This window comes from Pseudophryne corroboree, chromosome 1, assembly GCF_028390025.1.
Source record: "Pseudophryne corroboree isolate aPseCor3 chromosome 1, aPseCor3.hap2, whole genome shotgun sequence".
In the NCBI taxonomy this organism is placed as follows: Eukaryota; Metazoa; Chordata; class Amphibia; order Anura; family Myobatrachidae; genus Pseudophryne; species Pseudophryne corroboree.
In genome coordinates this window covers 480590381-480605039 of record NC_086444.1, presented here as the reverse complement: position 1 = coordinate 480605039, position 14659 = coordinate 480590381, and the positions used below count along the sequence as shown (strand labels likewise).

The 14659-nt window shown below is 47.8% G+C and overlaps 1 protein-coding gene across 2 annotated transcripts in view; it reads right to left on the bottom strand.

Moving 5' to 3' along the window:
- TUT7 (terminal uridylyl transferase 7) overlaps positions 1-14659 on the bottom strand; it is a 267054-nt gene that overhangs the window by 238915 nt on the left and 13480 nt on the right. For both annotated transcript variants that reach the window (XM_063913764.1, XM_063913765.1), the window contains exon 2: positions 6116-6578. In XM_063913764.1, the coding sequence (XP_063769834.1) occupies positions 6116-6578 (463 nt within the window). The remainder of the gene's footprint in view (positions 1-6115; positions 6579-14659) is intronic.

The window sequence follows — 14659 nt, the reverse complement described above, 5'->3', positions numbered from 1 at the left end:
CTGCTTCTCGTGCCGCCTTGTCGGTTTACGTGGGCGACTGCCGTGATGTTGTCGGACTGGATCAACACCGGCTGACCCTGAAGCAGCGATTTTGCCAGGCTTAGAGCATTGTAGATCGCTCTTAGCTCCAGTATATTTATGTGAAGAGACGTCTCCAGGTTTGACCACACGCCCTGGAAGTTTCTTCCCTTTGTGACTGCTCCCCAACCTCGTAGGCTGGCATCCGTAGTCACCAGGACCCAGTCCTGTATGCCGAATCTGCGGCCCACTAACAGATGGGCAGTCTGCAACCACCACAGGAGAGACAACCTTGTTCTCGGTGACAGTGTTATCCGCTGATGCATGTGCAGATGCGATCCGGACCATTTGTCCAGCAGATCCCACTGAAATGTTCGTGCATGGAATCTGCCGAATGGAATCGCTTCGTACGAAGCCACCATCTTTCCCAGGACTCTTGTGCATTGATGTACTGACACAGTTCCTGGTTTTAGGAGGTTCTTGACAAGTTCGGATAACTCCCTTGCTTTCTCTTCCGGGAGAAATACCTTTTTCTGAACCGTGTCCAGAATCATGCCCAGGAACAGCAGATGTGTTGTCGGGGTCAATTGAGATTTTGGAAGATTTAGAATCCACCCGTGTTGCTGAAGCACTACTTGTGTTAGCGCTACACCGACTTCCAGCTGTTCTCTGGACTTTGCCCTTATCAGGAGATCGTCCAAGTAAGGGATAATTAATACGCCTTTTCTTCGTAGAAGAACCATCATTTCGGTCATTACCTTGGTAAAGACCCGAGGGGCCGTGGACAACCCAAACGGCAGCGTTTGAAACTGATAATGACAGTCTTGTATCACGAACCTGAGATACCCTTGGTGTGAGGGGTAAATCGGGACATGTAGATAAGCATCTTTTATGTCCAAGGACACCATGAAGTCTCCTTCTTCCAGATTCGCTATCACTGCTCTGAGTGACTCCATCTTGAACTTGAATTTCTTTATGTACAGGTTCAAGGATTTCAGATTTAGAATAGGCCTTACCGAACCGTCCGGTTTCGGTACCACAAATAGTGTGGAATAATACCCCTTTCCCTGTTGTAGGAGGGGTACCTTGACTATCACCTGCTGAGAATACAGCTTGTGAATGGCTTCCAAAACCGACGTCCTTTCTGAGGGAGACGTTGGTAAAGCAGACTTTAGGAACCGGCGAGGGGGAGACCTTTCGAACTCCAGCATGTAACCCTGAGATACTATCTGCAGGACCCACGGGTCCACTTGTGAGTGAACCCATTGATTGCTGAAAATCTTGAGTCGACCCCCCACCGTTCCTGAGTCCGCTTGTAAAGCCCCAGCGTCATGCTGATGGCTTTGTAGAAGCCGGGGCGGGCTTCTGTTCCTGGGCAGGGGCTGCTTGCTGCCCTTTCTTACCCTTTCCTCTGCCTCGCGGCAGATAAGACTGTCCTTTTGGTCGCTTTTTATAGGAGCGAAAGGACTGCGGCTGAAAAGACGGTGTCTTTTTCTGTTGGGAGGGGGTCTGAGGTAAAAAAGTGGATTTGCCGGCAGTTGCCGTGGCCACCAGGTCCGAAAGACTGACCCCAAACAATTCCTCTCCTTTATATGGCAATACTTCCATATGCCTCTTGGAATCCGCATCACCTGACCACTGTCGCGTCCATAAACTTCTTCTGGCAGATATGGACATCGCGCTTACTCTTGATGCTAGAGTACAAACATCCCTCTGAGCATCTCGCATATAAAGGAAAGCATCCTTTAATTGCTCTAGAGTCAATAAAATACTGTCCCTATCCAGGGTCTCAATATTTTCAGTCAGAGAATCCAACCACACTACCCCAGCACTGCACATCCAGGCTGAGGCTATTGCCGGTCGCAGTATAACACCAGTATGTGTGTATATACTCTTCAGTGTAGTTTCCAGCCTCCTATCTGCTGGATCCTTGAGGGCGGCCGTATCAGGAGACGGCAACGCCACTTGCTTTGATAAACGTGTGAGCGCCTTATCCACCCTAGGGGGTGTTTCCCAGCGCGCCCTAACCTCTGGTGGGAAAGGGTATAATGCCAATAACTTCTTGGAAATTAGCAGTTTTCTATCGGGGTTAACCCACGCTTCATCACACACGTCATTCAATTCCTCTGATTCTGGAAAAAATACAGGTAGTTTTTTCACCCCCCACATAATACCCCTTTTTGAGGTACCAGCAGTATCAGAGATCTGCAAAGCCTCCTTCATTGCCGTGATCATATAACGTGTGGCCCTATTGGAAAATACGTTTGTTTCTTCACCGTCGACACTAGATTCATCTGTGTCGGTACCCGTGTCGACTGACTGAGGTAAAGGACGTTTTACAGCCCCTGACGGTGTCTGAGACGCCTGAACCGGTACTAACTGGTTTGCCGGGCGTCTTATTTCGTCAACTGACTTTTGTAATGTGCTGACATTATCACGTAATTCCATAACTAAAGCCATCCATTCCGGTGTCGACTCCCTAGGGGGTGACATTACCATCATCGGCAATTGCTCTGCCTCCACACCAACATCGTCCTCATACATGTCGACACACACGTACCGACACACAGCAGCCACACAGGGAATGCTCTAATCGAAGACAGGACCCCCTAGCCCTTTGGGGAGACAGAGGGAGAGTTTGCCAGCACACACCAAAAGCGCTATAAATGTATATAAACAACCCTAGAAGGTGTTGTTTACTATATATGCGCTCTTAATATATAAATATCGCCAATTTATGCCCCCCTTCTCTTTGTTACCCTGTTTCTGTAGTGCAGGGGAGAGACCTGGGAGCCTTCCTCACCAGCGGAGCTGAGCAGGAAAATGGCGCTGAGTGCTGAGGAGAATAAGCTCCGCCCCTTTTTCGGCGGGCTTTTCCCCGGTTTTTAAGAAACTGGCCTGGGTTAAAATACATACATATAGCCTTAATGGCTATATGTGATGTATTTATTTTGCCACTAAAGGTAATTATATTGCTGCCCAGGGCGCCCCCAGCAGCGCCCTGCACCCTCCGTGACTGAGTCAGTGAGCCGTGTGACAACAATGGCGCACAGCTGCCGTGCTGTGCGCTACCTTCAAGAAGACTGAGGAGTCTTCTGCCGCCTGCTTTCCGGACCTCCGTTCTGCCGTCTCTTCAGCGTCTGTAAGGGGGATCGGCGGCGCGGCTCCGGGACGAACCCCAGGCTGACCTGTGTTCCGACTCCCTCTGGAGCTAAGTGTCCAGTAGCCTAAGACTCCAATCCATCCTGCACGCAGGCGAGTTGGAAATCTCTCCCCTAAGTCCCTCGATGCAGTGATCCTGTTGCCAGCAGGAATCACTGAGATTGAAACCTAAAAAAAAACTTTTCTAAACAGCTCTTTAGGAGAGCCACCTAGATTGCACCCTCTCGGACGGGCACACAAAAACCTAACTGAGGCTTGGAGGAGGGTCATAGGGGGAGGAGCCAGTACGCACCATGTGACCTAAAAGCTTTTTTAGATGTGCCCTGTCTCCTGCGGAGCCCGCTATTCCCCATGGTCCTGACGGAGTCCCAGCATCCACTAGGACGTTAGAGAAATTAAATTTATTAAGGCATAATGGAGAGTGAGGCGGCTGGACAGAAGCTAGGAGTCCAGATAAAATTCCTACTTATGAGCTGGGTTTGGATTGCAGGATGAGACAGTTTCCCACACAGGCGGGACAGTTATTATAAGACGGCGTGATGTATGGTTACATTCTGCATTTAAATATATTACATCTTTCATGAGATCACCCCATTCGACATGCATAGTGTTCACTCTAGACTGTTTTAGCAGGGCGCAACGCCCTGCCCTATTTTTTAAGGGCAAAACCCGCCCTGCCCTTTCTGCGGCGCCCTGCTAAAACAGCCGCCCGCTTTCTGCCCCCTCAGCGTGTAAAGATGCATCCATTCATTTTGCCAGAGAGCTTAGGAGAAGCCCAGCACCTCCATAGGTGCTGGGCACGCCCCCAACAGTTACGGCGCCGGCCGCCCACGCCCCCGTCTGTGGACTGAAACGCCCCCTATTTGCATGGCCACGCCCCCGCCCCTTACGGACCCGCGCCCTGCCCGTTCCCTAGAGTGAAAACTACATGCAGCACATCCAATGAATGATGTGCCGGGAATGAGATCGCAGGAACACACTATACAATGCAGACAATACATCAGTCTGATCTGCGCCAAACAATATACGGTGTGATATATATTGCATAGTGTGTATCTGACTTAGAGGAAACAGAAGTCCTATGGTAAGTAAACAATGGTTAAAGAGAACTGGGGTGGCGTTTGGTATACGATTTGGATACAATTATTTTGATATATTTAAAATTTTGGGTCAGTTATGTGGCTGTCACTCTTCAGTGTGCCAAGGTAGAAACTTTTGAGAACCACTGCTTTAGTGGACCATCCATCATGCAGTTGTCTTTATAAAACATACTGGCTACGGTTACATCAATTTTAGGCACTTGATGCCAATTGGATGCTTCTTTACCCTGAAAGGGTAACCTATGAGTAAGTCTCTTCAGACTATCCTTACATATGTTCATCTGTTATTTATTAAGGACAATCTGGTGTACTAGAAAAGACCTACCTAGTTTGGGTTTTCCCCAAGAGAAGTCTCGGAGATGAACCAGGGCTAGGGTATCACTGGTTCTTTGCCAATCTTCCAGATCTCATTGTTTGATGACCAATCCAGTCCAATAAGAGAACCCATGGACTAACTGGCATCTGAGAAATAAGGCTGTATTCATCAGGGTGTCCAATACCTCAATATACAAAGACGTCCACTATCATGAGGAACTTATCCTGCATGGACTTCAGGATTGGGAAATTAATCTCTTCAGGAGTCAGCATTTCCTTGGGCTTACAGAGATAGTCAACAAATTTCCCATACAATCATTAGCTGCACAAATACTATGAATAGTTTTACAAACAGATTCTGCAACAGTACTTAGAAAAGACCTATCATACCTCTTTTACACCTAAAAACGCGGGTCGCAGCTGGGAGCCTGACACGGGCGCTACCCGCATCAGCCCCCTTTTCTCTGCAGTCCCCAACTCCGGCATATTGCAGAGTTGGTGACGTTGCCGGTGACGCGGCGGGGGCGGGCTGGGAGATCACTCCCTGCGCCACCCTTCCATACACTGAACGGGAGCCAGGTCGCATCGACCCGGCTTCCACTTACACGGCACAACTTACCAGGTTGAACCAGTGTTCAACCCGGCAAGCTACCCGAGTTGGAATACCGGGTCACTCGACCCGGATTATTCCAACTCGGCCCTTTTACACCAACACGGGTTATGCGCGTTCATGTGCAATAACCTGTGTTATATGCTGGTTGGTGTAAAAGGGGTATTACTCATAAAGCACACTCTCAGAGGCCTGCTTAGAAGGGCACTCGTTAATTTGTTGTGGGATCAAGCACCATTGTGTAGAAATCCTTCTTCAGATTGTAATTCTCCCCAAATGCAGGAGAATAAGCATTCACACACTTGCTGTTAATCTACACAACGGAATGACTCAGGCACACCAACAAGAGGATGGCTGAATCTCCAGTCACATTATTAGCATTTCATGGAGTCACCCCTGTCCTTGCCTGCATGCCCCAAAGTGGATAGCGAGGTCTGTCTGGACTCACCAGAACAGAAACTGCTTCACATCACACGTCTATTTAAGCTGAGACACAGGAATAAACAATACACAAAGAGGATCGGAGTATTTTTCTCTACTCCGTTGACTACGGCCTTTAATCCATGCCTCACTCAGCAACTTATCAAAATGGCAAGAAGGAAAGCTTGATCAGCATATTAACAGGTTCCACTGACCTCTCACTCTCCCGTATGTGTTTTATACCACCTTCACAAAGTAGATTATTCAGATTTCCCTCCTAGCTGTGAAAGGCTTGTTTAAAAGCAAATAAAATATGAAGGGGCAGGGGCATTTTAAGAGCGGAGATGGCACGTGTGCCGGCTAAGTGCAGGCCCCCTCCTCACTGGCAGAAAGTAGACCGATTTTATGACATGCTTCTGGGGGACATTTCTATCATGCAAATCACTGGGAAAATGGCTTTGGGACCAAAGTGAAAATCAAGTGAAATTACCAGAGACTTCAGGACGAACACCATGCAGATCTCCAATGGCAGCATCTTTGTGATTTTGTCTTCTTCCAATTTGATTACGTCTCTCCCCAAAGTCCTGCCGCCTGCTGCCATCTCCTGGCTCGTTAGTCGAATTGTTCCTTGATCGGTTATAGGTCTGCCGTCGGAACTCCCTCCAGTTATCACAATTGTTTCGCTGCTCATGTTTGACACTATCCCTATGATTAGTGCCCTCTCGCCCACCAGGGCTGAATTTTTTTACAGCATTCTGATGCGGCCCGTTCCTGGAATTGCTGCTGTAAATTATTGTGATAGGTTTCGGCCTCGGAGAGTCTCTTTCTACCTTCTTTCCATAGCCATCATAGCCCAAATAAGATAGCTTGGCAGGACTTCTCTTTAAATCATCTTCATCCATTATTTCCCTGCCTCTGACTTGCTTGGCAGCATCTCCCATTTTCACACGTTCCTAAAAGTAATGGGGAGAGAAATAAAATAAGAAGCTTGTTCATACCTATGCACTTTTTACATAGGCAAAACACAAATGCTTAGCAGCCAGACGTCATTTTTTACTTTAGAGTCAGTTAAAATATAAAAAAGGAGCGCTTGTATAACTAAACGCACATACCTGTAAAAAATGAATTTGATTAGTATGGTAATGTTACAGCTCTTTTTTGAAAAAGTGCAGGAGGTGAGAATGACTTGTTTTTAAAGGTTAAATGTCCATCAAATTTTATGAGATGACTTTCCCTATTTTTCCCTACCTTACATGCCGGGTTTAAATGGCTGTATGTCTGGGCAGCCTGTGCGGCTATGGTGAGCCCAATTAGCGGCTTCGGCTAGCGGCTCCTGTGCTCCGACCGCTTCAGCTGGTGATAAAAGCTGTACAGCCTGTATGGCTGCGGGGAACGCAATAAGCGGCTGCGGCTGGCGGCTCCCGTTCTCCGATTGTTCCGGCTTTGTGATGAGAGCTGTACAGTCCGTACGGCTGTGGGGAGCTCAATTAGCGGCTGCGGCTGGCGGCTCCCGTTCTCTGATCACTCCGGTTTACATTCCTCCGTGCGGCTCACGGCTTTTTGAAGTGTCAGTATTTGAGAAACTTTCTCAGAGTTCTTCCCAGTCTCCTGCTATGTCCGTATCCCCGTAGGGATACGGACATAGCAGGAGACTGGGAAGAACTCTATATTACATACAAAGTTTAGAGTCAGAGTCAAATCTCATTACTTGACATGGATGGCAGCAAGTTTGTGCTGATGGGGTATTCAATTCAGCACAAGTTTGTTAAGCTCCCAGGATGAGTGCCTGATGCTATTCAATTGCGCACACTGTGTGAACCCACTTAAAACAGAAGATGCAGTTTACCATGACTAATGCCCAGATGCTGTTACTGCACGTGATACCACCACAACTAGTCCAGAGGCACTAGTTAGCATGGATTTCTGCTTGCACCTGCAAGTCACAGGTTTATAGCATGAGCAACTGAATAGCTCTGAGAGCTTAAATTGAACAGGGGATGCCTAACCCATAAGTAGTCAGCTTTCATAGGCACCTTTTTTTGGGACATTTGCAGCTAACATTATTGCCACTGTTAAGTCCCAAGCAACTATGAGCATGGGTTGGGTTTGGGTGACCGGCGTTTGGGATCCCACCGGTCACCATACCGACGTCGGGATCCTGTGCTTTAGATTGCCAGCAGGGGAGGGCCAGTGCAACAAAGCCCCTTGTGGGCTCGGTGCGCTCGCCACACAGCGGGCTCTGTGGCTAGCTGCGCTCACCACAGGTTCTATTCCCACTCTATGGGGGTCGTGGACACCCACGAGTGGGAATAGTCCCTGCTAGTCGGCAAGCTGACTGTCAGGCTGTGAACTGGCGTCGGTATAGTGATCAGCAGTCACATAACTAAATCCCATGAGCACCACAAGTGCAAACATGTATGTATATATACACGTAAATACTGCCCAGAGCAAGGAGGTGTAAAGAAAAGAAGTAAATCTCAATAGAATAAAAAATCACTAGTGATCATACATAGGCACACTTTTCAACAAGAAGTACAAATACAAGTAACTGTTAGAACATACATTAGTTGCAAGAGGATAAATGTTCCTACTCAGATATTAAATTGCAAAAAAAAACTGTAGTTTTTATTTTCAACAATTTAAAGATATGCTATAAAAATAATATATTTACAGGGTCGCCAACCTGCTAAAATGCTTAACATAGTATGAAGGTACTTATATGCACTGTATGACACTAACTAAATGGCACCAGGCAATATACAGTAATGAGTTTTGTTTTCTTCAGGGCCGGACAGAATTATGTAGAATTCAGGTGCCTGTCAGACAAAACTAGGAGCCAAATGGACTCCCCACCCACCACACACACACACTTATTTTAGGAGCCATGGAAAGGTGTGCATGCACAGATATTACTAGAAATTAAGCACAAAAGTTGAGCTACAGCATATTTGTTTGGCTACCTGGAATTTGCCCAGGTCCGACTCCAATATCACAGCTCACCCTTGTGAGTGTTCATGAGCCAATGTAACTGTATTAAACAAGATAGCCAGAACTGGGATTAGAGAAGAGGCTTAGCAAAGTTGATTCTGTATTTGTGCTAACTGTATATTCTCCCCATAGTTGCATGGTTTCTTTCAGTCTCCTCCCAGTGTATACTAATATGTTAATTACAAGTAGCCAAAATACAAAAATACAGTGTGTATTTTTGGGTGGTAGAGAAAAAAAAACCTAAGCACATATAGGATAGGTACAGTGGGATTAGAACCTGTGGCGAGCGCAGCTAGCCACAGAGCCGGCAGTGGGCTTAGTTGCACTCAACCCCCTGCCAGCAATCTGACGGTCAGGATCCCGGCGTTGAGATCCCAACCTGTTGATGGGGGTACACTCCTTCCTTTGTATAACTGTGGCTTCTCGTTTGCCTAGGAACCACTTCAGACTGGGTTGATTCGGAGTCCCTTGTAGACACAGCTGTCTTGTGCCACAGATTTATTTTATTTATATTTTTGTAATACGGAGATGCCCTGTTGCAGTGCTTTGCAGCAATGAAGTTAAAAGCCCCATCCCTATGGCAAGTGCAGTTTCTCCCACCTGGCCATGGTCTCCTGTGTGAGCAGTTGCGTGTCTTTGGATGCAGTCGCTTATAGCTACACACCTGGTAGCCATCACCCTGCTACCTCCCAGGAACACCCATTAAATTCCTCAGACCCAATGTCTGAACCTGTTTTGCGTCTCCGGGAACTAACAATTGGAACCAGCGGTGGCTCCTACCTTCTTCGGGCAGGAGGCCTGCGCTACCTGTGCTGGAGAGGAGAGAGCAGTCCCCCAATGCCTGTGCAATGGATCTGGCAGGCGCCGAGACCTGCACATGCACAAAAGCAGCTGCTTGAGTGTGCAAACCCCTGGCTTCATTGGACTGCATCGGCTGCAGCCTATAGAAGCCGTATTGGGCTGATGATCGGGCAGGGAGTAGCTTCCTATAGGAAGCCAGCTCTCTGCCAATTGCAGCTCGGTCTGGCAATCCCAGCAGGAGGAAACCCCCCCCCCCCCCCCCAATGCTACTGCCTGTCCTGCTGGTGACTGGCAGGTAGGACTTCCAATTGGAAGTCACTGTCGGTCACACAGACTGCAACTGGCTCAGCTGAGCTTACTGAAGGGGCAGATTTTACTGGCAGTGGGGGCTGCATAGGTAAAATCCACCACTGATTGGGACGCATGTGCAGACTTAATACATCGTCCAACTGTGGCAGACACTGCATGCGACTCAGAATCAGCCCCATTAGCACAGCACTCATCACTAACACAAGTGAACAATTCAACACCATAACTGATGTAATCTGCGCTACTGTGATAATTGAAATAAACTGGTTGTTTGGAAACAACTTGTATCCACTCTAAAGGTCCCCATCCACTAGTGCGATATGGGAACCTTTTATGCCATTGTGACGAATTGCTGAGACGGATCAGATGAAGTGTCACATCCCATGTCCTTTTCATGCGATTACAATGCGAGGCGCATTCCCATGCGCCTCGCATTGGAGTTGCAGATCATATGGGCTGACCATAATATTTATCGCAATACGTTAGATCGTATGCGATAAATCAGATGTAAAAAATACACTCAAGTAGAAAATTGCAAGGCTGCCGGCCAGATTGCAGGACAAACGGATTCAGCTCATTGCGGAGATAACGCTCACTAGTGGATGGGGGCCTTTACACTGAAGACATTCTCAGTGTGCAGGAGATGAAGAGAGAATGCAATAAGGTTCTAATAAGAGACTTGGACAAACCTTAACTAGCATATCATAAATCCTCTTACCCTAGCAGAGAACAGTGATTATATAAATGCACTATGTGTTCTGAATTTCTCAGCTGTTTACTGTAGTTCATAGGACACATGGACTACAGTAAATACTCCATAGGCCATGTAGTATCTAAACTACAGCACAGAATCTAATGCTGGTTTCAGATCGCAAATGCCGGATCCCACCCGGTAAGAGAAACGTGTCCTTACCGAGTGGGATCTGGCATTTGCGCTCCTTTGCTGGCTTTCCGACCCGGAAATATACCGGGTCGGTTGCCATAGCAGCGAGGGGCGCAGCAGCAGCAGGGGCGAGGGTGGAGGCGGCGCCGGGAGATGAGCTCATCTCCTGCGCCACCTCTGCCTATGCTGTGAATGGGAGCCGTGTCGCATCGGAACGGCTCCCATTCACACTGCGCCTGACCCGGTATTCAACCCGGTAATAACCCTTCTTTTTTACCGGGTTGAATTACCGGGTCAGGCGACCCGCTAATTTACCAAAGGACCTTTCACATCGCACACTGACCCGTTTCGACACGGCAATATGCCGCGTCGATACCGGGTTATTTGTGCGATGTGAAAGGGGTATAAGTGTGTCTAGATTTGACTCAGACTCTAGTCCAGGTCCAGACAACTTGTAGCTCTCCAAGTGTAAAGACCTATAAGCCCCAGCATTCCTGCCAGCTAGCAGGGAATGCTGGGACTTGTACCTTTAAAACACTTGGCAAGCCACAGGTTGCCCAGGCCTATTGCACTTTAGTCCAACACCTTAAAATTCACATTCAATGTATAAAAAAAAGAAGAAGGATGGACAGCACAGATGGTGTAATGGTTAGCATTACTGCCTTGCAGCACAGAGGTCTTCAATTCCACCATGATTAACTCTGAAGTTTGTATATTCTCTCTGTGCTTGCGTGGGTTTCCTCTCAAACTCCAAAAATATACTGGTAGGTTAATTATATATGATAGTAGGGAACATAAGATTGTAAGCTCCATTAGGGCAGGTACTGATGTGAATGGCTAAATATTTCTCTGTGAAGTGTTGTGGATTGTGTGCGTTCTGTAAAATAACTGGTAAATAATAAAATAAAAAAAATAAGATTTTACTTACCGATAAATCTATTTTTCATAGTCCGTAGTGGATGCTGGGGACTCCGTCAGGACCATGGGAAATAGCGGCTCCGCAGGAGACAGGGCACAAAAGCAAGCTTTTAGGATCACATGGTGTGTACTGGCTCCTCCCCCTATGACCCTCCTCCAAGCCTCAGTTAGGTACTGTGCCCGGACGAGCGTACACAATAAGGAAGGATCTTGAATCCCGGGTAAGACTCATACCAGCCACACCAATCACACCGTACAACTTGTGATTTGAACCCAGTTAACAGTATGATAACAATGAAGTAGCCTCTAAAAAAGATGGCTCACAACAATAATAACCCGATTTTTTGTAACAATAACTATGTACAAGTAATGCAGACAATCCGCACTTGGGATGGGCGCCCAGCATCCACTACGGACTATGAGAAATAGATTTATCGGTAAGTAAAATCTTATTTTCTCTAACGTCCTAGTGGATGCTGGGGACTCCGTCAGGACCATGGGGATTATACCAAAGCTCCCAAACGGGCGGGAGAGTGCGGATGACTCTGCAGCACCGAATGAGAGAACTCCAGGTCCTCCTCAGCCAGGGTATCAAATTTGTAGAATTTTGCAAACGTGTTTGCCCCTGACCAAGTAGCTGCTCGGCAAAGTTGTAAAGCCGAGACCCCTCGGGCAGCCGCCCAAGATGAGCCCACCTACCTTGTGGAATGGACATTTACAGATTTTGGCTGTGGCAGGCCTGCCACAGAATGTGCAAGCTGAATTGTACTACAAATCCAACGAGCAATAGTCTGCTTAGAAGCAGGAGCACCCAGCTTTTTGGGTGCCTACAATATAAACAGCAAGTCAGACTTTCTGACTCCAGCCGTCCTGGAATTTATATATATATATATATATTTTCAGGGCCCTGACAACGCCTAGCAACTTGGAGTCCTCCAAGTCCCTAGTAGCCGCAGGCACCACAATAGGTTGTTTCAGGTGAAACGCTGACACCACCTTAGGAAGAAACCGGGGGACGAGTCCGCAGTTCTGCCCTGTCCGAATGGAAAATCAAATATGGGCTTTTGTAAGACAAAGCCGCCAATTTTGACAATCGCCTGGCCGAGGCCAGGGCCAACAGCATGGTCACTTTCCATGTGAGATATTTCAAATCCACAGATTTGAGTGGTTCAAACCAATATGATTTGAGGAATCCCAACACTACGTTGAGATCCCACGGTGCCACTGGAGGCACACAAGGGCTGTATATGCAATACTCCCTTGACAAACGTCTGGACTTCAGGAACTGAAGCCAATTCTTTCTGGAAGAAAATCTATAGGGCCGAAACTTGAACCTTAATGGACCCCAATTTGAGGCTCATAGACACTCCTGTTTGCAGGAAGTGCAGAAATCGACCTAGTTGAAATTTTTTCGTGGGGCCTTCCTGGCCTCACCCACGCAACATATTTTTACCACATGTGGTGATAACGTTGTGCGGTCACCTCCTTCCTGGCTTTGACCAGGGTAGGTATGACCTCTTCCGGAATGCCTTTTCCCTTAGGATCCGGCGTTCAAACCGCCATGCCGTCAAACGCAGTCGCGGTAAGTCTTGGAACAGACAAGGTCCCTGCTGGAGCAGGTCCTTTCTTAAAGGCCGATGCCACGGTTCCTCTTGGAACAGACATGGTACTTGCTGAAAGCAAATCCCTTCTTAGCTCCCGAGGCCATTAGTCCTCTGTGAGCATCTCTTGAAGTTCCGGTTACCAAGTCCCTCTTGGCCAATCCGGAGCCACGAGTATAGTTCTTACTCCTCTATGTCTTATAATTCTCAATACCTTGGCTATGAGAAGCAGAGGAGGGAACACATACACCGACTGTTACACCCACGGTGTTACCAGGACGTCCACAGCTATCGCCTGAAGGTCTCGTGACCTGGCGCAATACCTGTCCCATTTTTTGTTCGGGCGGGACGCCATCATGTCCACCTTTGGTCTTTCCCAACGGTTCACAATCATGCGGAAAACTTCCCGATGAAGTTCCCACTCTCCCGGGTGGAGGTCGTGCCTGCTGAGGAAGTCTGCTTCCCAGTCGTCCACTCCCGGAATGAACACTGCTGACAGTGCTATCACATGATTTTCCGCCTAGCGAAAAATCCTTGCAGTTTTGCCACTGCCCTCCTGCTTCTTGTGCCGCCCTTTCTGTTTACGTGGGCGACTGCCGTGATGTTATCCCACTGGATCAATACCGGCTGACCTTGAAGCAGAGGTCTTGCTAAGCTTAGAGCATTATAAATTTGCTCTTAGCTCCAGTATATTTATGTGGAGAGAATTCTCCAGACTTGATCACACTCCTTGTGTGACTGCTCCCCAGCCTCTCAGGCTGGCCTCCGTGGTCACCAGCATCCAATCCTGAATGCCGAATCTGCGGCCCTCTAGAAGATGAGCACTCTGTAATCACCACAGGAGAGACACCCTTGTCCTTGGATATAGGGTTATCCGCTGATGCATCTGAAGATGCGATCCGGACCATTTGTCCAGCAGATCCCACTGAAGAGTTCTTGCGTGAAATCTGCCGAATGGAAGCGCTTCGTAATAAGCCACCATTTTTACCAGGACTCTTGTGCAATGATGCACTGACACTTTTCCTGGTTTTAGGAGGATCCCGATTAGCTCGGATAACTCCCTGGCTTTCTCCTCTGGGAGAAACACCTTTTCCTGGACTGTGTCCAGAATCATCCCTAGGACCAGCAGACGTGTCGTCGGAACAACTGCGGTTTTGGAATATTTAGAATCCACCCGTGCTGTCGTAGAACTACTTGAGATAGTGCTACTCCGACCTCCAACTGTTCTCTGGACCTTGTTCTTATCAGGAGGTCGTCCATTTTCTTTGAAGACGAATCCTCCTTTCGGTCATTACCTTGGTAAGGACCCGGGGTGCCTTGGACAATCCAACGGCATCGTCTTGAAACTGATAGTGACAGTTCTGTACCACGAACCTGAGGTACCCTTGGTGAGAAAAGGCAAATTTTGGGACATGGAGGTAAGCATCCCTGATGTCCCGGGACACCATATAGTCCCCTTGTTCTTTGTTATCACTGCTCTGAGTGACTCCATCTGGATTTGAACCCTTGCAAGTGTTCAAATTTTTCAGATTTA